Raw genomic sequence first — 23,020 nt, forward strand, 5'->3', positions numbered from 1 at the left:
TATTCCTCACACCGTTGGACTGGAATAGTGTCCCTGAGGATGTGCAATTGAAACTTTTAAAAGTTCAAGCGAAGATGCAATGCATTACTAACCTAATGCTATTCTCCTTGGATTTTGAATACATTTTATCTAATTTATTCTTTCTTTTTAATAAGTGACAGCTCTTCTTTCTGTTTTTCCCTTTACCTTCTCATACTCTCTAATGAGCACTATACCACATTCTTTGGAAGCTTGAATTTCAAGTCAGTGGTCCCCGTGGGCTTGTTCCTTATGAATACTGTCCATCTTCAGAATATAATAATAATAATAGTTTAGTTTAGGAGTCTGTGTTTTAAGGTTCTCTTGACAAATCTCAAGCAAAAATGTTACGTTCGTTGCAGTATTATTTACCCTTTGCTGGAAAGTCTTCTCATTTCCAAATTCAGTCCAGTTTTATGTAACATATCGAAGGTTTTTATGGTAGTGTGTTGTGATTGCAATGTGATCAAGTTCTGCTTCCATTTCTCAGGGCATTATAAGCGTCTTGCTTTGACCTTCAAATAAAGCTGGCTTCCCATGTTTGAATTAGGCTCCACATGATAGTATGTGATTAATCTGTGTCCGTGTGCACTTCCATCACGGCATTATGGATCATAATCTTTGCTTATGACGTAGATTAACTGCATGTTCAGTCAAGCCTTTGAGGTCATGATAAAATTGGTCCAGCTTGTATTCCTTGGAATAATTAGAAAATTTCGTTACATTCTCAATACTTCCTCAGCTTCACGGCTTGAGAGTTCTGAGAAAGTTCTCAATCTGTAAAGGCCGGCTGTGAGATGGCCTCACGCCCCTTTCTGTGAATTATAGATGTGCCCCGTTGTAATGAGGGATCCCATCATAGGCTGAGCTAGGTCGACCTTTGCTGCAGCAGCAGCAGCTCTTTCGTAGCCCTCATTTCTCTCGCCAGCCTTAGTCTCACTTTGCGAGTTGTCGGTTTGAAAGTTGTTGTGTTGTTGTTGTTGTGTTTTTTTTTTTTTTTTTTTTTTTTTTTTTTAATCGTTTAATAAAAACTCGTAAACACGCTTCCTCGCAAAATGGTCATCCAAATATGGTTGTCTCTGAAATCCTCGCCTCCCTCCACCCCCGACCCAGGCATAAAAAGACAGGGAAAAGCATCCCCCCTCCCCCTCCGCCCACAATTAAAATCTACGGAAAATCGTCATTGTATTAGACACTTGACAATGAGTCACATGGCTGTTGATGAAGGCTAAATATATGTGGAAATACTCACACCTCTATTCAGTTAGTCTGGTAATCTCTTAACGTAAGCCGGGGATACAGCGGGATGATCTGCGTTGATGAATCTATTTGTCACAAAAGTTGATTGAAGTTTATGAATGCTTGTATTGATAGGTAGGAAGATCTTTGTCAAAAAAAAAATTTCAGCATAAGAAACAAATGTTGTTTCAAACCTACATGACATTGAGATCCTTTTTCATTGGTTTCGTTTGAAATGTGTCGCGAATATGTATATCTATATATATATATATATATATATATATATATATATATATATATATATATATATATATGTGTGTGTGTGTGTGTGTGTATATGTAGTATGTATGTATATGTATGTATGTATATGCAAACATTTCATATATACTTTACATTCTGTATATGTTTAAATGCGGTATCAAAATGGTGATTTTGATTATTGTTTTATTTGTTTCCCTCTATAAGATACTACTTGATACTTCTTTCGTTATTCATTTAATACATGCTGACATAATGTTCAGCAAAAAATCATTATGTATAATTTTCATGTAACGTCTCTGGTTATTTCGTGACAATTGTTTTAATTTAATACGAAAAATAAAGCGAATTTTTGGAAGAAATTCACGATATAATTTTTGATGAGTTGTCATATCTCTTGCAATTGTGTTAACTTTCTATCTTCAAAATACGACACCATAAGAAAATAATTACCTCTCAGAATTGTAGCCATGGCCACATCTGTATCTCCAGTGTTGTTTAGTTTGAGTATTTTTGTGACGAAAGTAGGTTCATTCCTTGCAGGTGGACTTCCTGTTAAGTTAACTGATTGTAAACAAAACTGAACTTACTTCATATATTCGCTTTTCTTTAGTAGATAAAGTTTTTATGGAGTCACATTTATATATATATATATATATATATATATATATATACATTATATATATATATATATATCTATATATATATATATCTATATACATACCATATATATCTATATATATATATATATATATATATATATATATATATATATATATATATATCTTAGATTATATATATTATTATATTATAGATATATATATATATACTTTTATATATATATATATATATCTCTTAGAGAGGTGATTGCTTATGTGGTTTTCAGCCTGTGGGATGATGAGGCTGTCAGGCTCATCTCCGCTTTAAGCATATTCATGGTCTTATGCACAGAAGGTGTCTGGTATTTCTTGATGGTGACCCATTCAAGAATTGACCAGACCCAACATTTCTCGACGTCGTTGAGTGGAGGAACAGAGGTATAACGAATAAGATCAAGGTCGATGCTTGCACAATTTAAAATTTAAAATTGAAAAGATTGATTTACACGCAGAACAAATCACTGCAGTGTGTCGCCACTCCAGCCAAAAATATTGAGAATCTGGATTTGTGCAAGAAACGCCACAAATATATATATATATATATATATATATATATATTATATATATATATATATATATGAATAATTATCACGTCACTGTGATTCATATAGATCATTCGAGCTACAAATGTCCTTTAGATTATTAAAGGACATTTGTAGCTTGAATGATATATGTATATATTATTATATATATATATATATATATTTTCTATATATATTATATATATCTATATTATGATATATATATTATGTATATACTATATGTATATATATATATAGGATATATATATATATATATATATATAAATATATATATTTGCTTGTGGATAGATAAGTAGGTAGATAGATAGATATGTGTGATAGATAGACATAGGGTTGTGGATATTGACGTGATTAATATTAGCGTAAGAAAAATAAATGATATGAGAAAAGAATATGAAAAAAAGTCGAAAACCTGATATTAGGTAGTATTGTAGAGGGAAAGACTTCCTCAACAACTAATGGCTATCGAAGAGATGTGTGTCACTGTCTTGCTCCTACCTGTCGAATGAATGGGATATATTGAATAATTATGAATGAGTGTGAGTTGAGCGAGAGCTTTTAAAGGTCACGCCAGGCATTCCTTTGTTCTTCCAGGGAGGAGGAGGAGGAGGAGTAGTAGTAGGAGGAGGAGGAGGAGTGCGGGAAGAAAGGGCCCTGTGACTAAGTGGAGGAATAGACTCGCCGGACGTAGGAAGTGAGAGGCACGCGCTTTTTGTATTCACACCTTCCTTCCGTGCTCCCTTTCAGCTTTCATGCATCGCAGGAAATTGCTCCCCCTTCCCCCCCCCCCCTCCCATTCTCTCTCTCTCTCTCTCTCTCTCTCTCTCTCTCTCTCTCTCTCTCTCTCTCTCATGCAAACAATTTATATATGTATATATATACACTATATATATATATATATATATATATATATATATATATATATATATATATATATATATATATATATATAATTAGGAGTCTTCATAGAAAATAACCAAACTTCAATTCATATATGTATTCCGTGTATGTCCAGGGTTTAAAGAAAAATATACTTTTAGTATGTTTAAACCTTGCATTGTTGAAAGAGCGACGTATATGTAAAAGTGATTTGCTGAGAATTTCTTTTTTGTCAGATAAAAGTTTTGATTAAAGTGATGCGTGTAATAAAACAGATTATATCGATTTTATTATTATTATTGTTGTTATTATTATTATTTGATGCCGTCTCAGTGTTGAAGTTATTCATCTTGTGAATGTTATTAAAGTTTCGGTGTATTCGATCGATGTAAAAACCAAAAGAAAGCAATTTAAAAGTGGTTTCCATTTGGCCTCCAGAACTTTATGAATATAAAATGTGTAATGGTTCACCAAAAGATGTATTGAAGTCCAATCGAAATCGAATTATAATATTTCTGGTGAATTCATGAAAATCTCAATATTTAAGCATCACTTAGAAATTCGCTTTGTATTTTGTTTATCACGGAAACCATAGCCAAAAACGTGAAATATGTCTGTTTTTATGATGTAAGATGAACTGTCTATTTCCTATTATTGAATCCTAAATTTCACTTAATATCAAATTAAATCACCAAATGAAATTGGGCTAAAAGAGTCCGTAGAGTTATGCGTCCCCGGCGCCTACCAAATTCCTCTTGACATCACGTGCGACTTTGGCTGGTGTTACAACTGTAATCATATTAGGCATCGGTTTTGTTGTTGTTGTTGTTGTATCAGAAATTTTTCCGTTGATGGTTGTGTTGGTGTCAGCATCCCTTTTATGCCTGCATAATTAATCGAATCGGATGCATAACCTTCAAGTTTAGCAGCCATTGCGTGACTCATACCTTTCCTCAGGTACTCGGAAGTACAATCAGCGCTCCCCTACCCCCCAGCCCCTTCCCCGTCCCTTCCCGTCCCCCCTAATCCCCCTACCTTCCCCCACCCCTCCCCAACTTCCTTCCTGTTCCTCGCACGCAATCCGGTCTTCCCTGCGAATCAATTGTGCATTCTTAACCCAGTTCTTTTCTGCCTTTGTTCGCTGCTCCTCTGCTCACACTGCTGCTGTCGGATAAGAAAGAGAAACAGTAAATGTCATTCTCTCGCTTGAACCTGTTCTTCATTAAGCAGTCGTTATCTTGTTGGATGTCTTTGTGCTTGTGACTCCTCTTTGACTTCTCATCTGTTTGTGTTCTCCTCTGTGCTTCTGCAGGGGTGCACTGTTCGAGTAGTGTCAACTCTAATCTGATTTACTTTATGTATTCTCTGAGAAAGTTACTCTAGTAGGCTTAGTCCTAATACGCTCACACACGGACTTCTGCTCCTTTTTTTTTTTTTTTTTTTTTTTTTTTTTTTTTTTTTTTTGTTTTAATACGGTTTCCCCCCTTTTTGGACCCCCCTTTTGGAGGAGTGGCTCCGGTAGGGTACAACCTTCTGGTTTTTCAGCAAATCGTCAAAAATGTTGAAGTTGCTAGTTCTTGACCAAGTAGCAGACGCTAGTATTCATTTATAGTTGGTTGAACTGGTGGGCAAGAGGACCGGGTGTAATCTTACAATATAGCAAAAATAAGCAAATAGCTGGCCCACTTAACGATGGTTCTCTCATCTCTCGTCATCCTCCTCTCCGTCTCTCTCTCGTCCCTCTCTATATATAATATAATACTATAATTATATATATTCTAAATATATATATAATATCTATATCTATATGTATGTGTGTGTATATATATTACATAAACGGTTCTGAAAAATTACTACTACGAGGTTTTTTAGTAACCGAAAGGATATATAGACTTGATAGACATTTTGATAGACAGGCACTAAATGAAAGTAGAGATATACCGAAAAAAAGGTAAGATAGATAAGCTGTATAGGTGACATTGATATTATACTTAATATAACGGCGAAGGAGGTCGAAAGATATAGGAAGCTTTCAAAAACTAAACGAAGAAAGTGATGCAAATTTATTGGAGGCCAGATGATGAAAAAAAAAGATTGAAAAAAACTTTTGAGTAATCAAATTAACAAGCTTAAGAAACGACCGACCTTCAGTCAAAGATTGCTAGCTAATGACTAGCTTTTGGACTAGGACATCGAGCCGGAAGGTTAGCGAGACGCGTTTAAGGACTAAAGAAAAACACGAATTCAGGAAACGAAATTCGACCAAATTCATGATGATCTGAGGTGAGGGAAACAGGCACGGGGTTCAAAGTGAGGAATAAGTCATCCCACTGAATAATGGAAGGAGGGGTAACAGGAATTAGGAGTGTGTGTGTGTGGGTGTGTGTGTGTGTGTATATAATATATTATATAATATATATATATATATATCTATATATATCTTTCCTAGATAGTAACCCCAAGGATTTTAACCCGATATATATATATATATATATATATATATATATATTTATATATATATATCTTTCCTAGATAGTAGCCCCAAGGATTTTAACCCGGTCTGTATCCACCTTTGCGGCGTATTTAATTCACACGCCCGTTCGAGATTACCGTGAAAACCTAAACAAAATACTGTAAATACCATTATGACCCCCAAGAAAATATTAGTTCCTAGATAACCACCCCCCCCCGAAAAAACGCTTGGGGTCACTATCTAGGAAATATATATATATGTATATTATATATATATATATATATATATATATATATATATATATATATATATATATATATATATATATATATATTATAAAGGGGGAGGGGGCAGCGGGATTTACTGTGTCCCCAAACTCATGCAAGTGGGGAGTGAAATAAAAACAAGGAAATATCTGTGTGCGCGCGGAAGGTTAAGTATGCGTTATTCATTACTTTCAGTACCTACCACCCAGCAGACCGCGGGAAACGGCAGGAAAGACAATGGAATGATGGAAAGAGAGAAGAAGAAGGAGGAGGAAAAAAAGAACTAAAAGGAGGAGGAGGAGGAGGAGGAAGGGCTGACGGGAGATCCGGTGTTGTGACATTTCGATTGCATTGCAGAAGTCGCGATGTCTCATCGCTGCTCTTTTGTTGGGAAGTCGCAACAAGGGAATTCCGCTGATTGTTTTATGACGAAGAACTTTGTAAATTAACTCGGAAATTTATCAGACACCCCTCCGGCATCCCCCCTCCCTTATTCCCACAGTTCCCCGTTACTCAGTGGCGTCTCTGTACTGTAATTCGGCTTTCTTCTGTGATTGAATGAGGAATTTTGAATCCGGCTGGAGTTTATAGGCCGGAAAGTTCCAACTGCACCGGCAACATATGTATATATATATATATATATATATATATATATATTATATAATATATATATATATATATATATATATATATATATATATATATATATATGTAATATATAAATATAGATAATATTTATATATATAATTATATATATTGTTGTGGGTCTCAGTATGTGTGAAGTTCTTTGCTTCTGCATTGGAATGTTATATTAATCTATATATTATATATGTATTCTCTATATTAATATAATATAATATATATATATATATAGGAGCTATATTATTTGTATGTATGTATGTATGTAGTATATTGTAATATATTATTATATTATATATATATAATAGTATATATATAATATCTATATATATATATCTATATATGTTATGTAGTTAAATGTAATTTGTAATTAGAATTTATTTGTAATATTTTATACTTGTCTTCAGTGGCGTGGTTGGTATGGTGTTTGCGTCCCACCTCGGTGGTCGCGGGTTGGATTCTCGGCCATTCCATTGAGGAGTGAGAGATATGTATTTCTGGTGATAGAAGTTCACTCTCGACGTGGTTCGGAAGTCACGTAAAGCCATTGGTCCCTTTGCTGAATAACCACTGGTTCCGTGCAACGAAAAAAGCACCATACAAATACAATATATATACTTGAATATATGTACCTATATATAGTATATATATATATATATATATATATATATATATATATATATATATATATATATATATATATATAGATATGTATGTGTATGTGTGTGTGAGTATAAAACATATACTATATATTAAGTTTACTTATTTACCTGAATACGTGAATAATCGAGTGTGTATAACAGTGTTGATAAAAAATATTTGTAATGAGGAGGCTGTTGGCCATACATGCCCAAACCAAGCCTAGTCACTGCCAAAAGTGTGTGACGACGAACCCGCCATGTAACAGTAGAAAGGCGTCATCAAGTGCAAAATGAGTAGGAGTGAAACACGTTATTCCCCAGTCTTGGAGTGAAAGGTACGATTGAACTTCACATCTTGCACATTTCTCGAAAGATGCGGAATGGCGTTCCTAGAGTGTAAAATAAGGAAGGACCTATGGAATGGAGCTGCCCTTTGATTAAAAATCTTTTAGAAAGTATACCTTGAAAATACAATGGAGAAAAACAGACTTCGTTGATTTCATGACGAAGTTGAAACGAATCTAAATTGGAAGCTGCCGCTGGTTCGGTAATCAGGTGGAAAACCGAGTAGACAAGTAAAGAGGCAAGCGCCTCAATAGCGTGGCCGGTTTGGTCTTGGACTACCACCTCGGTGGCCGCGAGTTAGATTCTCGGGCATCCCACTGAGGCGTCAGAGATGTGTATTTCTGGCGATAGAAGTTCACTCCCGACGTGGTTCGGAAGTCACGTAAAGCCGTTGGTCCCGTAGCTGAATAACCACTGGTTCCATGCAACGTTAAAACACCATACAAACAAACAAAACAATTAAAGAGGCAGAGTGTAATGCAGTTGTGAGCCTACTAAAGACTGCAAAGAACCTTAGGTATGTATACCTGTGTATTACACCTTTCTGCGTTTAGGCGATACCCACCTGGGAGTTCATGAAAATTCAAAGTGAACTACGGTGATAATACTCTTTAGGCTTCTCTTCCTTGGGAACTACAGGACAGGTTGTAGTTATCTGGAATACTTGGTAGATACAAAAATGAACTATGTTACCTCCGGCCCAGATATTTTACAGATACTTAAAATTAAAAAAAAGAACGGTACGCTTAAGTAACCGAGTAACATGTGAATGTGTTACATATGATGCTGGTTGGCATATTCTTAGAATACCTCTTCATTTTATATTTAGTCATTCATAGCCATTGTTTTCATACACTTCAGCTAATCTACGCATGATTTTTGTGGTAATATTTACCTCTCAGTCATGGGAAATTTATATAAATTTCAGTACCGTAATAGTGTTGGCTAATGATATGATAGTATGCAAAATCCTTATTGAAGGTGGAACAAAAATTATCAAAAAGTATCTGACTTTTAAATAAAATACGTTATTAAAAAAAAAAAAGGAACAGATTGCTTAGGAAAATCACGTTACTTCCGTGCACTGAGGGACTTCCTTTATATCATTTCTTTAACCTAGCAGTGCTAAAGCAATGCTAGGCAAAGGATTAAATAAGTAAGTAGATATATATATATATATATATATATATATATATATATATATATATATATATGTATATATATATATATATATATATATATATATATATAATATATATTGTGTGTGTGTGCATGTACATATATATATATATATGAGTGTGTGAGTTCGCGTGTATAAAGGTATTCTTTGCAAGTGTAAAAACATGTCGTTTTTCGTGAAACATGTTAAAGAGGACGAAAACTTTGAGTATGCGGTCAAGAAAGAGGACAAAATTTGAGTATGCGGTCAAGAAAGAGGACAGAAACTTTGAGTATGCGATCAAGAAATAGGACAAAAACTTTGAGTATGCAGTCAAGAAAGAGGACGGAAACTTTGAGCATGAGTCAAAGAAAGGAGGAAAGAAAACTTTGAAGTATTTGCGGTCAAGAAAGAGGACAAAAAGATTTGAGTCAGATGCAGCAAGAAAGAGGAACAGAAACTTTGAGTATGTGGATCAAGGAAAGAGACAAAAACTTTGAGTATGAAGTCAAGAAAGAGGACAGAAACTTTGAGTATTCATGTCAAAAAAAAGACAGAAACGTTTGAGTATGAAGTCAAGAAAGAGGACAGAAAGTTTGAGTATGCAGTTAACAAAGAGGACAAACTTTGAGTATGAAGTCAAGAAAGAGGCCAGAAACTTTGAGTATGCAGTCAAGAAAGAGGACAATAACTTTGAGTATGCAGTCAAGAAAGAGGACAAACTTAAGTATGCGATCAAGAAAGACGAAAAAAACTTTGAGTATGCAGTCAAGAAAAAGGACAGAAACTTTGAGTATGAAGTCAAGAAAGAGGACAGAAACTTTGAATGTGCGGTCAAGAAAGAGGACAGAAACTCTGAGTATGTGGTCAAGAAAGAGGACAAAAACTTTGAGTATGTGGTCAAGAAAGAGGACAGAAACTTTGTGTATGTCAGTCAAAAAAGAGGACAGAAACTTTGTGTATGCAGTCAAGAAAGAGGACAGAAACTTTGAGTATGTAGTCAAGAAAGAGGACAGAAACTTTGTGTATGCAGTCAAAAAAGAGGACAGAAACTTTGAGTTGCGGTCAAGAAAGAGGACAAACATTTAGTATGTGGTCAAGAAAGAGGACAAAACCTTTGAGTATGCAGTCAAGAAAGAGGACAGAAACTTTGAGTATGCAGTCAAGAAAGAGGACAGAAACTTTGAGTATGCAGTCAAGAAAGAGGACAAAACCTTTGAGTATGCGGTCAAGAAAGAGGACAGAAACTTTGAGTATGCAGTCAAGAAAGAGGACAGAAACTTTGAGTATGCGGTCAAGAAAGAGGACAGAAACTTGAGTATGCAGTCAAAAAAGAGGACAGAAACTTGGAGTATGCGGTCAAGAAAGAGGACAGAAACTTTGAGTATGCGGTCAAAAAAGAGGACAAAAACTTTGAGTATGCGGTCAAGAAAGAGGACAAAACCTTTGAGTATGCAGTCAAGAAAGAGGACAAACTTTGAGTATGGGTCAAGAAAGAGGACAAAACCTTTGAGTATGCAGTCAAGAAAGAGGACAAAACCTTTGAGTATGCAGTCAAGAAAGAGGACAAAAACTTTGAGTATGCAGTCAAGAAAGAGGACAAACTTTGAGTATGCAGTCAAGAAAGAGGACAAAACCTTTGAGTATGCAGTCAAGAAAGAGGACAAAAACTTTGAGTGTGCAGTAAAGAAAGAGGACAAACTTTTAGTATGTGGTCAAGAAAGAGGACAAAACCTTTAAGTATGCAGTCAAGAAAGAGGACAAAACCTTTGAATATGCAGTTAAGAAAGAGGACAAAAACTTTCAGTATGCAGTCAAGAAAGAGGACAAAACCTTTGAGTATGCAGTCAAGAAAGAGGACAGAAACTTTGGCTATGCAATCAAGAAAGAGGACAGAAACTTTGGCTATGCAATCAAGAAAGAGGACAGAAACTTTGAGTGTGCAGTCAAGAAAGAGAACAAAAACTTTGAGTGTGCAGTAAAGAAAGAGGACAAACTTTTAGTATGTGGTCAAGAAAGAGGACAAAACCTTTGAGTATGCAGTCAAGAAAGAGGACAAAAACTTTTGAGTATGTAGTCAAGAAAGAGGACAAACTTTGAGTATGCGGTCAAGAAAGAGGACAAAACTTTTTAGTATGCAGTCAAGAAAGAGGCAACACTTTGAGTATGCAGTCAAGAAAGAGGACAAAAACTTTTGAGTATGCAGTAAAGAAAGAGGACAAACTTTGAGTATGCAGTCAAGAAAGGGGACAAAAACTTTTGAGTATGTAGTCAAGAAAGAGGACAAAACCTTTGAGTATGCGGTCAAGAAAGCGGACAAAACTTTTTAGTATGCAGTCAAGAAAGAGGCAACACTTTGAGTATGCAGTCAAGAAAGAGGACAAAACCTTTGAGTATGCAGTCTAGAAAGAGGACAAACTTTGAGTATGCGGTCAAGAAAGAGTACAGAATATTTGAGTATGCAGTCAAGAAAGAGGACAAACTTTGAGTATGCGGTCAAGAAAGAGGACCGAAACTTTGAGTATTGCGGTGAAGAAGAGAACAGAAAACTATTGAGTTATGTGGTCAAGGAAAGAGGACAGAAAACTTTGAGTATCAGTCAAGAAAGAAAGGACAGAAACTTTGAAAGTGTGCAGTTCAAGAAGAGGACCGAAACTTTGAGTATGCGGTGGTGAAGAAAGAGGGAAGAAACTATTGAGTATGCAGACAAGAAAGAGGAACGAAACTTTGAGTATGCGGTGAAGAAAGAGGACAGAAACTTTGAGTATGCGGTCAAGAAAGAGGAAAGAAACTTTGAGTATGTGGTCAAGAAAGAGGACAAACTTTGATTATGCAGTCAAGAAAGAGGAAGAAACTTTGAATATGCAGTCAAGAAAGAGGACAGAAACTTTGAATAGCAGTAAAGAAAGAGGACAGAAAACTATGAGTATGAGGTCAAGAAAGAGGACAAACTTTGATTATGCAGTCAAGAAAGAGGACAGAAACTTGATATGCAGTCAAGAAAGAGGACAGAAAACTCTTGAATATGGCAGTCAAGAAAGAGGACAGAAACTCTTGAGTATGCGGTCAAGAAAGAGGACAAACTTTGATTATGCAGTCAAGAAAGAGGACAGAAACTTTGAATATGCAGTCAAGAAAGAGGACAGAAACTTTGAATATGCAGTCAAGAAAGAGGACAGAAACTTTGGAGTAGGCAGTCAAGAAAGAGGACAGAAACTTTGAGTATGCGGCAAGAAAAAGGGACAGAACTTTGAGTATGCGGTCAAGAAAGAGGAGGCAGAAATTTCTTCGAGTATGCGGTCAGAAAAAGAGGACAGAAACTTTGAGATTGCGGTCAAGAAGAGGACAGAAACTTGAGTATGACGGTTTCAAGAAAAAGGGACAGAAAAACTTTGAGTGGTATGCGGTCAAGAAAAAAGAGGACAGAAACTTTGAGTATGCCAAAGGTTTCAAGAAAAAGGACAGAAACTTTGAGGTATGCGGTCAAGAAAAAGGACAGAAAAGTTTGAAGTAAATTTTGCGGTCCAAAGAAAAAAGGAGAAACAAGAAACTTTGAAAAAGGTTTAATGCGGTCAAGGAAAGAGGACAGAAAACTTTGAAAGTTTATGCGGGTCAAGAAAAAGGACAGGAAAACTTTGAGTATGCGGTCAAGAAAAAGGACAGAAACTTTGAGATCGGGTCAAGGAAAGAGGAAGAAAATTTGGCGTATGCAGTTCAAAGAAAGAGGATAAAAGAAACTTTGAGTATGCGGTTAAAGAAAGAGGATAGAAAAACTTTATGAGTATGCGGTCAAGAAAAGAGGATAGAAACTTTGAGTATTCCAGCGGTCGAAAGAAAGAGGATAGAAACGTTTGAGTATGCGGGTCCAGAAAGAGGATGATAGAACGACTTTCTGAGTATTTGGCCAGTCAAGAAAAGAGGATAGAAACTTTGAGTATGCACGGTCAAGAAACGAGGAATAGAAACTTTTGAGTATGCCAAGTCAAGAAAGAGGACAGAAACTTTGAGTATGTGGTCAAGAAAAGAAGGAGGACAGAAAATTTTGAGGTATGGCGGTCAAGTGGAAGAGGACAGGAAACTTTGGAGGTATGCCGGTCACGGAAAGAGGACAGAAAGTGTTTGAGTATGCAGTTCACGAAAGAGGACAGAAACTTTGAGTTAGCAGTCAAGAAAGAGGGAACAGAAACTTTGAAGTATTGCAGTCAACAGAAAAAGGACAAAACCTTTGAATAATGCAATCAAGAAATAAGAGGACAAAACCCTTTGAGTATGCATTCAAGAAAAGGAGGACAGAAACCCTTTGCGTATGCAGTCAAGAAAGAGGACAGAAACTTTGAGTATGGTGGTCAAGCAAAGATGGACAGAAAAATTTGTAGTATGCGGAGTCAAGAAAAGAGGGACAGGAAAACTTTTGACGTATGCCAATCACGAAAAGAGGACAGAAAGAGTTTGGAGTATGCGGTCCAAGCAAAGTGGAGGAAAGAAATTTTGGAGTATGCGGTTCAACATCAGAAAAAAGGACAAAACCCTTTGAATATGCAATCAAGAATAAAGGAGGAACAAAAACCTTTTGAGTATGCCATTCAAGAAAGCAGGGAACCAGGAAACTTTGAGTCTGCAAGTCAAAGAAAAGAGGGGGACAAAACAACCTTTGAGTGTACATTCAAGAAAGAGGACAAACCTTTGAGTGTGCAGTCCAAGAAAAGAGGACCAACTTTTAGTATTCCGAAAACTTTGAGAGATGTCAAGCGGAGGAAAACTTTGATTGTGCAGTCGAAAGAGGATGGCAAACTTTGAGATGCAGTCAAGAAAGAGTTATGAAACTTTGAGTATGCAGTCAAGAAAGAGGACCAAACTTTGAAGTATCAGACAAGAAAGAGCGAACAGAAACTTTGAGTATGCGGTCAAGAAAGAGGACAGAAACTTTGAGTATGCGGTCAAGAAAAAGGACAGAAACTTTGAGTATGCGGTCAAGAAAGAGGACAGAAACTTTGAGTATGCAGTCAAGAAAGAGGACAAACTTTGAGTATGCAGACAAGAAAGAGGACAGAAACTTTGAGTGTGCGGTCAAGAAAAAGGACAGAAACTTTGAGTATGCGGTCAAGAAAAAGGACAGAAACTTTGAGTATGCAGTCAAGAAAGAGGACAAACTTTGAGTATGCAGTCAAGAAAGAGGACAGAAACTTTGAGTATGCAGTCAAGAAAGAGGACAGAAACTTTGAGTATGCGGTCAAGAAAGAGGACAGAAACTTTGAGTATGTGGGTCAAGAAAAAAGGACAGAAAACTTTGAGTATGCGGTCAAGAAAGAGGATAGAAACTTTGAGTATGCAGTCAAGAAAGAGGACAGAAACTTTGAGTATGCGGTCAAGAAAGAGGACAGAAACTTTGAGTATGCGGTCAAGAAAGAGGACAGAAACTTTGAGTATGCGGTCAAGAAAAAGGACAGAAACTTTGAGTATGCAGTCAAGAAAGAGGACAGAAACTTTGAGTATGCAGTCAAGAAAGATGACAAACTTTGAGTATGCAGTCAAGAAAGAGGATGAAAACTTTGAGTATGCAGTCAAGAAAGAGGACAAACTTTGAGTATGCGGTCAAGAAAGAGGACAGAACTTTTGAGTTATGCGGTCAGAAAAAAAAGGACAGAAACTTTGAGTATGCAGTCAAGAAAGAGGACAGAAAATTTGAGTATGCGGTCAAGAAAGAGGACAGAAACTTTGAGTATGTAGTCAAGAAAGAGGACAGAAACTTTGAGTATGCGGTCAAGAAAAAGGACAGAAACTTTGAGTATGCAGTCAAGAAAGAGGACAGAAACTTTGAGTATGCGGTCAAGAAAGAGGACAGAAACTTTGAGTATGCAGTCAAGAAAGAGGACAGAAACTTTGAGTATGCGGTCAAGAAAGAGGACAGAAACTTTGAGTATGCAGTCAATATAGAGGACAAAACCTTTGAGTATGCAGTCAAGAAAGATGGCAAACTTTGAGTATTCAGTCAAGAAAGAGGATGAAAACTTTGAGTATGCAGTCAAGAAAGAGGACAAAATTTGAGTATGCAGACAAGAAAGAGGACAAAAACTTTGAGTATGCAGTCAAGAAAGAGGACAAACTTTGAGTATGCAGACAAGAAAGAGGACAAAAACTTTGAGTATGCGGTCTAGAAAGAGGACAATACTTTTTAGTATGCAGTCAAGAAAGAGGACAAACTTTGGACTCTGGACAAAAGTCAAGGAAAACGGAGGACCGGGAAAGCCAAACTTTCTTGAGTTATGCAGTTAAGAAAGAGGACCAAAACTTTGAGTATGCAGTCAAGAAAAGAGGACAAAAACTTTGGAGTTGTGGTCAAGGAAAGAGGGACAGAAAATTTTGAGGTATGGCAGTCAAAGGAAAGAGGACAGAAACTTTTGAGTATGCAGTCAAGGAAAGAAAGGAGGACAAAAAACCTTGAAAGTATGCAGGTTTCAAGAAAAAGGAAGAAACTTTGATGTATGCTGGTCGAGAAAGAGGACAGAAAAATTTGCGTAATCCGCGGTCAAAAAGGAAAAGGAGGGAAAGAGTGACCAAAAAGAAAAACTTTCAGTTATGCAGTCAAGAGAAAGTTGGAGGACCAGAAAATTGGGAGTATTATGCGGTAAGAAAAAGGAAGGACAGGAAATTTGAGTATGCGGCGGGTTTCGAGGAAGAAGAAAAAACGGGAGGACAGAAAATTTCGCAGTTATGCGGTCAAGAAAGAAAGGACAGGAAACTTTCAGTAAAATTTGCAGTCCAAGACAAGGAGGACAGAAACTTTGAAGGTTGCGTGTCAAGAAAGGGAGGACAGAAAATTTGGAGTATGCGGTCAAGTAAAGGGAGGACAGGAAAAACTTTGGAGTATGCGGGTCAAGAGAAAGTAGGACAGAAAACTTTTCAGTATGCGGTCAAGGAAAAAGGACAAAGTAAAAAGGACAAAAGCTTTTTGGAAAATTATGCAGTAAAGAAAGAGGACAAACTTTGAGCGTATGCCGGTCAAAAAGAGCAAGAGGACAAAAGCTGTTGATTATGCAGTCAAGGGAAAACGAGGACCAGAAAAAACTTTGACTATGCTGGTCAAGAAAGATGGACAGAAAACTTTTTGAGTATGCGGGTCCCCCCAAGATAAGAGGAAAGAAAACTTTGGAGTATGCTGTGGTCAAGAAAGAGGACAGAAAACTTTTGCAGTATGCGTCCAAGAAAGAGGGACCAAAAGTTTGATTATGCAGTCAAGAAAGAGGACAAACTTTGAGTATGCGGTCAAGAAAGAGGACAAACGCTTGATATTGCAGTCCAAGAAAGATGACAGAAACTTTGAGTAATGCGTCAAGAAAAGAGGACAGAAACTTTGAGTATGCGTTCAAAGAAAGAGGACAAAAGAAAACTGTGGGAGTTAATTTAGTGGTCAAGAAAGAGGTAGAAACTTTGAGTATGCGGTCAAGAAAGTGGATAGAAATTTGAGTATGTGGCAAGAAAAGGACAGAAAACTTTGAGTATGCAAGTCCAAAGAGGACAGAAAACTTTGAGTATGCGGTCAAGAAAGAGGACAAAAAGAAACTTTCTTTGAGTATGCAGTCAAGAAAGAGGGACAGTTTAAATTGCGGTCAAGAAAGAAGACATAAACCAGTATTGCAGTAGCAGTAAAGAAAGAGGACAGCAAACTTTGAGTATGCAGTCAAAAAGAAAGAGGACAGACTGCAGTAGGCAGGTCAAGAAAGAGGAAACGGTTTGAGTATGCGGTAAGAAAGAGGACAGAAACTTTGAGTATGCGGTCAAGAAAGAGGACAGAAACTTTGAGTATGTGATCAAGAAAGAGGACAGAAACTTTGAGTATGCGGTCAAGAAAGAGGACAAATACTTTGAGTATGCAGTCAAGAAAGAGGACAGAAAGTTTGAGTATGCAGTTAAGAAAGAGGGCAAAACCTTTGAGTATGCAGTCAAGAAAGAGGACAGAAACTTTGAGTATGCGGTCAAGAAAGAGGACAGAAACTTTGAGTATGAGTCCAAGAAAGAGGACAGAAACTTTGAGTATGTGGTCAAGAAAGAGGACAGAAACTGAGTATATGGTCAAGAAAGAGGACTAAACTTTGAGTATGTGTTCAAGAAAGATAATAAAAACTTTGAATATGCTGTCTAGAAAGAGGAGTAAACCTTTGGGTATTTGGTCTAGAAAGAGGATAAAGACTTTGAGTATGCGGTCAAAAAAAAGAGAACAAAACTTTGAGTATGCGGTTAAGAAGAAGGATAAAAACTTTGAGTACTTTGGTAAGAAAGAGGACAAAACTTTGAGTACTTGGGTAAGAAAGAGGATAAAAACTTTTGAGTATGCGGTCAAGAAAGAGGACCATAAGCAGATATTATTACTTATAAAATAGTAAGTACGCTGAGCACGTAAATGAAGTGGCAAGTGGCTTAGGAAAAAAGTTCTAAGGTGTTAAGTGATCCAAGAATAGTTGAAACCATGTTGCAATTATTCTTGAACATTTTTGTAAAATTGTTTTAATGTGTTAATTAATTGCATATCGGTTTATTCCTTAATGGTCATTGATTTAATCAGCTCCAGTATATTGGTTCTCTTTTCTCTTCCAGTACAAAAATAGTTTTATTTTTTATTGTATTTCTGTTTTTTATTATTTTTTTCATTATTACTAATTTTTCTTTGGTGTATTTTGCACTTTGATTCCATTAATCGGACTAGCTACCTGTTGTCGTATGTTAAAATTTAAGCAAGTGTGTTTGTTATTTTCTTTTCTTTATTTTTCTTTGCAATTTATTTTTCTTTATCATTGCAAAGTATAGCGTGATATGACTGATTCCTCTGGTAGAGATGACTTGGAGTGAGTGAGAAAGTATGTAATAAACAACTACTAAATGATTGTTTTTGACGAGAACCAAGCCATAAATATCATCACAACCCAGAAATTAACTTCGACATATTTATCCTTTAGCTTCAGTCATTAATGGATAAATATGGGAAGCTGATTTCAGAGTTGAGACTATTGCTGTACTACTATTGCCGTACTGACTCTGAAAAACAGAAGTCCCCTAAAAGGAGGATGTAAGACTAAAGAATGAAAATTTGGGTCCTTAAAGTGCTTTCAGGCTTGTTAGTTTTTGTGAAAGGAGTTTCCGAAGGAAGAAGTTCCTTTCAGGTCTGAATGGATTTTCGCCTGGGGAGTGCAGTTTTGTGCTCAGCCTGAGCCCTGAAGCTTGTTGATAAGATGGCCAACTTTTAGACAGTGGCTTTTCCCCTCTCCCAGCCCAGCTGCCAGAAAATCCTGGAGTGCATTATTGTATCCGCTCATCCATTCTCAGACTTTATGAGGATTTGTTTGGGATTCCAGTTAACTAATTATGCAATCTGCAACTCGCAGGGTAACTAAACTAGTGGCTGTCACCATAATTAGCCTGTTACAAAAATAGAATCATAATATTTGATAATTACTCGATGGGTAGCTTGAAAAAAGGGCTAACATGTTCAATCCTGCTGAACTTTGCCAAGTTTGGTTCACCTAGGCATTTCATCTAATTACAGAGCTTTTAGGTACCATATTAATTGCCCAAAATTAATTGAACAATGCACCAACAAAGAAGGTGGTTTGCAAGAGAGTGCTGTGTTTGAATTTGCACAAGACAGTCGGGAAATAGACCCTCAAGTACAATCACGATGGAGGTTTTCTTTGCGAAAACAGCCCCACTCTTGTTACCTTAGCTAGAAATAATCGGAATTCGATTCGGAAAAACAAAAGAACCAAGTGGCTGCCCATTCCAGAGATTACCACATCTTGGTACCATATTGCTGTTGTACCAAGTACTTGATGATCAACCAAAATGTGATACTCCTGCTGCCTAGTATATGGTCAAGATACTGTCTGTGTGTAATGAAAGCAACCAAGAAGTCTTCTTCCTGACATTAGACTGAGTGCTGGAGTGCTAACAAGGGCCACAATTTACTTAAGCACCCCTTTTAGATGAAAGCTAGATGCCCTTAATAGTCTACAAGTTTAAAGTCTCTTACATCATCTGATGTCACAGGCTCAGATTTTTCTGTCCTTTTATTTATAACCTAGTCTTACAAATAAAAATTCCAAGATTTTTGAAGTCAGAATGCTGACACGATTATGAAGATAGCGAGAAGGTCAAGTCTAGCTGACAGTTGCTTGTTTGATGGGCATTTTCTTTCCTTCTGGAAGGTTAATGTTTGCAAGTAAATTTAGGAAGCCTGAGAGGGGGTTAGAACTGGCTGCCATGTTAGACACTATTCACCATTACATTACCACACTCATACCACCCTGAAATTTATGAAGGTATCCATGGTTACAGGAGATCCAAGGAGTATGCATCTATTCCCAGTAAAGTAAATTGTACACTTTTTGAGCCAGTGCTGCTCATTCAGACGAAAACATTGCACGGTAATCATTGTTTGTAATGTGGCCATATTGTAAGCACAAAAAGAAGACACTTGGCACACTATATCTGGTCATCCTAGGACCCAGTTTCACTTAGTAAAGGAGCAGGAGTGTCTGTCAGGTAAACTTCAACTTGGAAAAAAAAAATAAAGCTTCCTTTAGAGAGCTAATGAAATCAGTATAACCAGCGCCGAATGTTGAAATCCGGCTAAGCTCCTAAATGGCAACATGAAAGCTGCTAAATGGCAACATGAAACCTACGGTACAAAGGATCATTATCATTCTGGAGGGCCTTAGCTAATAGCTTACCCAAATTATGATCCAGCTTAACGTGGTTGCTGAATGATATCTCTGAACAGTCTTTTTACAAGGCTTTCCTTTCCACTTGACAGTCCCTCATATTTATGGACAAGGATACAATTAGCTACTTTAAGGAACTGAAGAGTAACTCTTTTAAGAGACCACTGGCAAACTTCACCCTATAGCAAGAATAATTACTAGAGTTGCCGTTTTAGACAAGGAGCCAGTAGAAGGAGTCCACATACTCTTAGGAACTGATATCTCGGATTATATTTCTTGTTCTGCTAATGCCAACTAGCATGTGCTGATACTCACTGTAGTGTTGCCTGGAATGAAACTGAACTGTAGTCTCCTGACCTATTGGAGTGTGCCTTCACCAAGTTTTTGCAAGCCATGATACAGTCAGACCTATTGTCAATTTTTCTGGGGAATCCATTATCAATGTTAAGCAAACAAACGGAATCTCTGACGAGCTCGAAAATGAGCTCTTCTCCATCTTATTTATACCCCATGGAAGATTTTGATCATTCTTTGGAAGTTTGTGGACAACCAGGATTTTCCAGTATGAGAGGTAGCTTTCTTCTGCTTGAATTTAGTAAGGTTTATGAATGCCATCTATTGTGTTACAAATGGTGTGCAGTAGAAGGTGCCTGCCGACCTCGGTTATCTCAGGACATAAGTGTTCTATGGATTATTGTGGTTTTTGTTAGATAAGCGTGGCAAAAGTTTTGCCAGTGTTAAACAAGTAGATACTTTTGTAAATGTTGCCATGATTCCATAATTTCTGGAACTAGTGCCATTGTGGAATCGTACAAATTTGGAAACTTGTATTATTGTGGAGTATTATACAATTAGAATCTTGTATTTTTGTAGAGTTGTATAAATATGTAATCCTTTATTATTGTATACTTGTATAAATGTAGTGTGTATCGGTTGCTGAGGACAAAATTCCTCTGCCCGGCTGAGTTCAATCCCTTAATTCATCTTCAAAAGGGATTCCCCGTTTGGAACCTCAGAAGTAGGCAGTCCTTCCACTCCAGCAGATGTATTAATAAAGATTTTCTTGCTTTCCTCAAGTTCAAAATAGACTGTATGTGTGATTCAGCTGCCATTGCGAGATGCATCTAGTCATGATTAATTTCTGTACCTTGCAGAAATGCATTTGTGGTCAGTGCAACAGGCAATACCTATGCTTTTCTTTGTCTTCAGTGGGGTATCCATCAGGATCCAAGTGTTGGAGGAAAGTATTTTTCCTTGCACCAATTGCTCCAAAGACCATTGGGCTTTTGCGTCAGTTTTACCGTTGTCAGAATCAGATCTGTATAGTATTTATCAGTTCTTAGGTCGTTGTTAAGGGAAACACCAAGTGAAATCAGCACAAGTTCTTTACGAGTTGCTCTATGAGCAGATGCCCGTGCTGGCATAAAGCCAACTTAATAAAAAAAACAACAACCAGCATAAGTTAAGTGGTTGTTTTAATGGATTGAGAGTCCTTCTTTATTCCACTGAGGAAGTATTATTGTGAAGCTATCCATCATTTTCACTTGCAAATAAGTCAAGCCACCTGAGGAAGCAAAGTGAGTTCGATACTTGATGTAGTTCAAGTCTGTTCCACATAAAAAGTCAGGATTACAACAAAACAATTTGTGTATACATTCGTTCGTTTCAGTTGGTATATTTCACGCTTGTGATATCTATACAGCTAGTGGAGCTGACTTACTTCTTACTTCATGAATCTTTTTTTGTGCAGTTCATACTTTGTTGCAAACCAAGGGATGATCACTGCCCCAGTGAAACATGGCTGTGACGGATTTATTTTAAATCTCTGCTCTCTATCGAAGTAAGGCCAGTCTGATGTGTCAGATAGTGGACCAGGCGTAGTAAGTACATGTTTATGTATGTGTGTGTGTATGTGTATATATATATATAATATATATATATATATCATATATATATATATATATATATATATATAATATATATATATATATATATATATATATATATATTGTTTGACAAATGAATGTACTTTATGTATAAACACATATTTACGCATATATATGTGTGTAATTTATGTGTGTGCAAGTGTATGTTAGTATGTTTTATGCGTATCCTATATTTTAATGCTTATGTGTATATGCGTGCAAGGATGAATATAAGCGTTCTTGCAAATTTGTGTTTTAGTGTATAATGTTTAGTCAGACACTGTGAGCGTTAACTAAGTTATTTAGTGTTTTCAGTCATGTCAACACGTTATTAATTACTTTAATAAGTCAGATCAGTACAGCCACATTAATGAAAGGATGGCTTCTCGTTCAATCCCCATACAGTATCCCCTCTCCAAAAACAAATGATGAACTTCGGTTATGTTACGTGACGTCACTATAATTATGAAGCATGTCTAAATATTAAATTGAAGTTTTTCCCTAAGTCAAATCTCCGGATTACCTTACATCATGGAAAACTAGTATGCTAATGTTCCTTCGTATACCTTAAAAAAATAGCCTTAATATAGTAGCGGAACAAGTTGAAATGAAATATTTAAATGATTTTGAAGAAACATGGAAGAAATGTAAACATCATAGGGGGTCATGTCAGAGAAATGAGAAAAACGTGAGGAAGTACCCCTTTTCAGGACATGTACAACTAAGAAACTCATTAATTAAGCAACAAACATCACACGGTATTTGTCAAACTTCGATTCCTTAGAAGACGCACCAATTATCCCATATTCTTTTTTTTTTCCTTTTTTCTAGCCCAGTCTTGTCTGTTTTGATGTGGGTGGACCTGGCGAGCAGTGGGACGAGAATTAGGGCGTGTAGGCGTCACCAAGTGGCTACTACCCCTCTTTCAACGCCCACCTTATCCCCTTTTGCGCCTGCTTATAGTAGGTAAATCCTTGTGGGCGTGTGACTGTCTGCGGTTAATGGCGAGAAGCGATGTTTTTTTTTCTTTTGTGTAATGTATTTATAGAATCACCTCCACTTCGGCACGTGATATCCACAGTAAGTTTATACAAAATCTTTTTTTTTTTTTACATTTCACTTATAAGAGTAATTATCACCTATTTATACAGTTATGATAATCCACAATTGTTTAAAAACGTCTTCGGGAATATTTGATATTCCTACATTTATACACAAACATACATACACAGACTCATACACAAAACATTCAACGTCGTTTTAAT

At 36.6% G+C, this 23,020-nt stretch overlaps 2 protein-coding genes across 2 annotated transcripts in view; one reads left to right on the top strand and one right to left on the bottom strand.

The window, feature by feature from the left end:
* Positions 1–23,020, bottom strand: part of LOC135200377 (uncharacterized) — a 431,815-nt gene that overhangs the window by 408,459 nt on the left and 336 nt on the right. The gene's annotated exons all lie outside the window — the stretch shown is intronic.
* LOC135197859 (microtubule-associated protein 1B-like) lies at positions 16,208–17,180 on the top strand. The gene is made up of 2 exons (XM_064225043.1): positions 16,208–16,336; positions 16,866–17,180. The coding sequence occupies exons 1-2, from the start codon at positions 16,208–16,210 to the stop codon at positions 17,178–17,180; spliced, it is 444 nt and encodes a 147-aa protein (XP_064081113.1).

This window comes from Macrobrachium nipponense, chromosome 23, assembly GCF_015104395.2.
Source record: "Macrobrachium nipponense isolate FS-2020 chromosome 23, ASM1510439v2, whole genome shotgun sequence".
NCBI lineage: Eukaryota > Metazoa > Arthropoda > Malacostraca > Decapoda > Palaemonidae > Macrobrachium > Macrobrachium nipponense.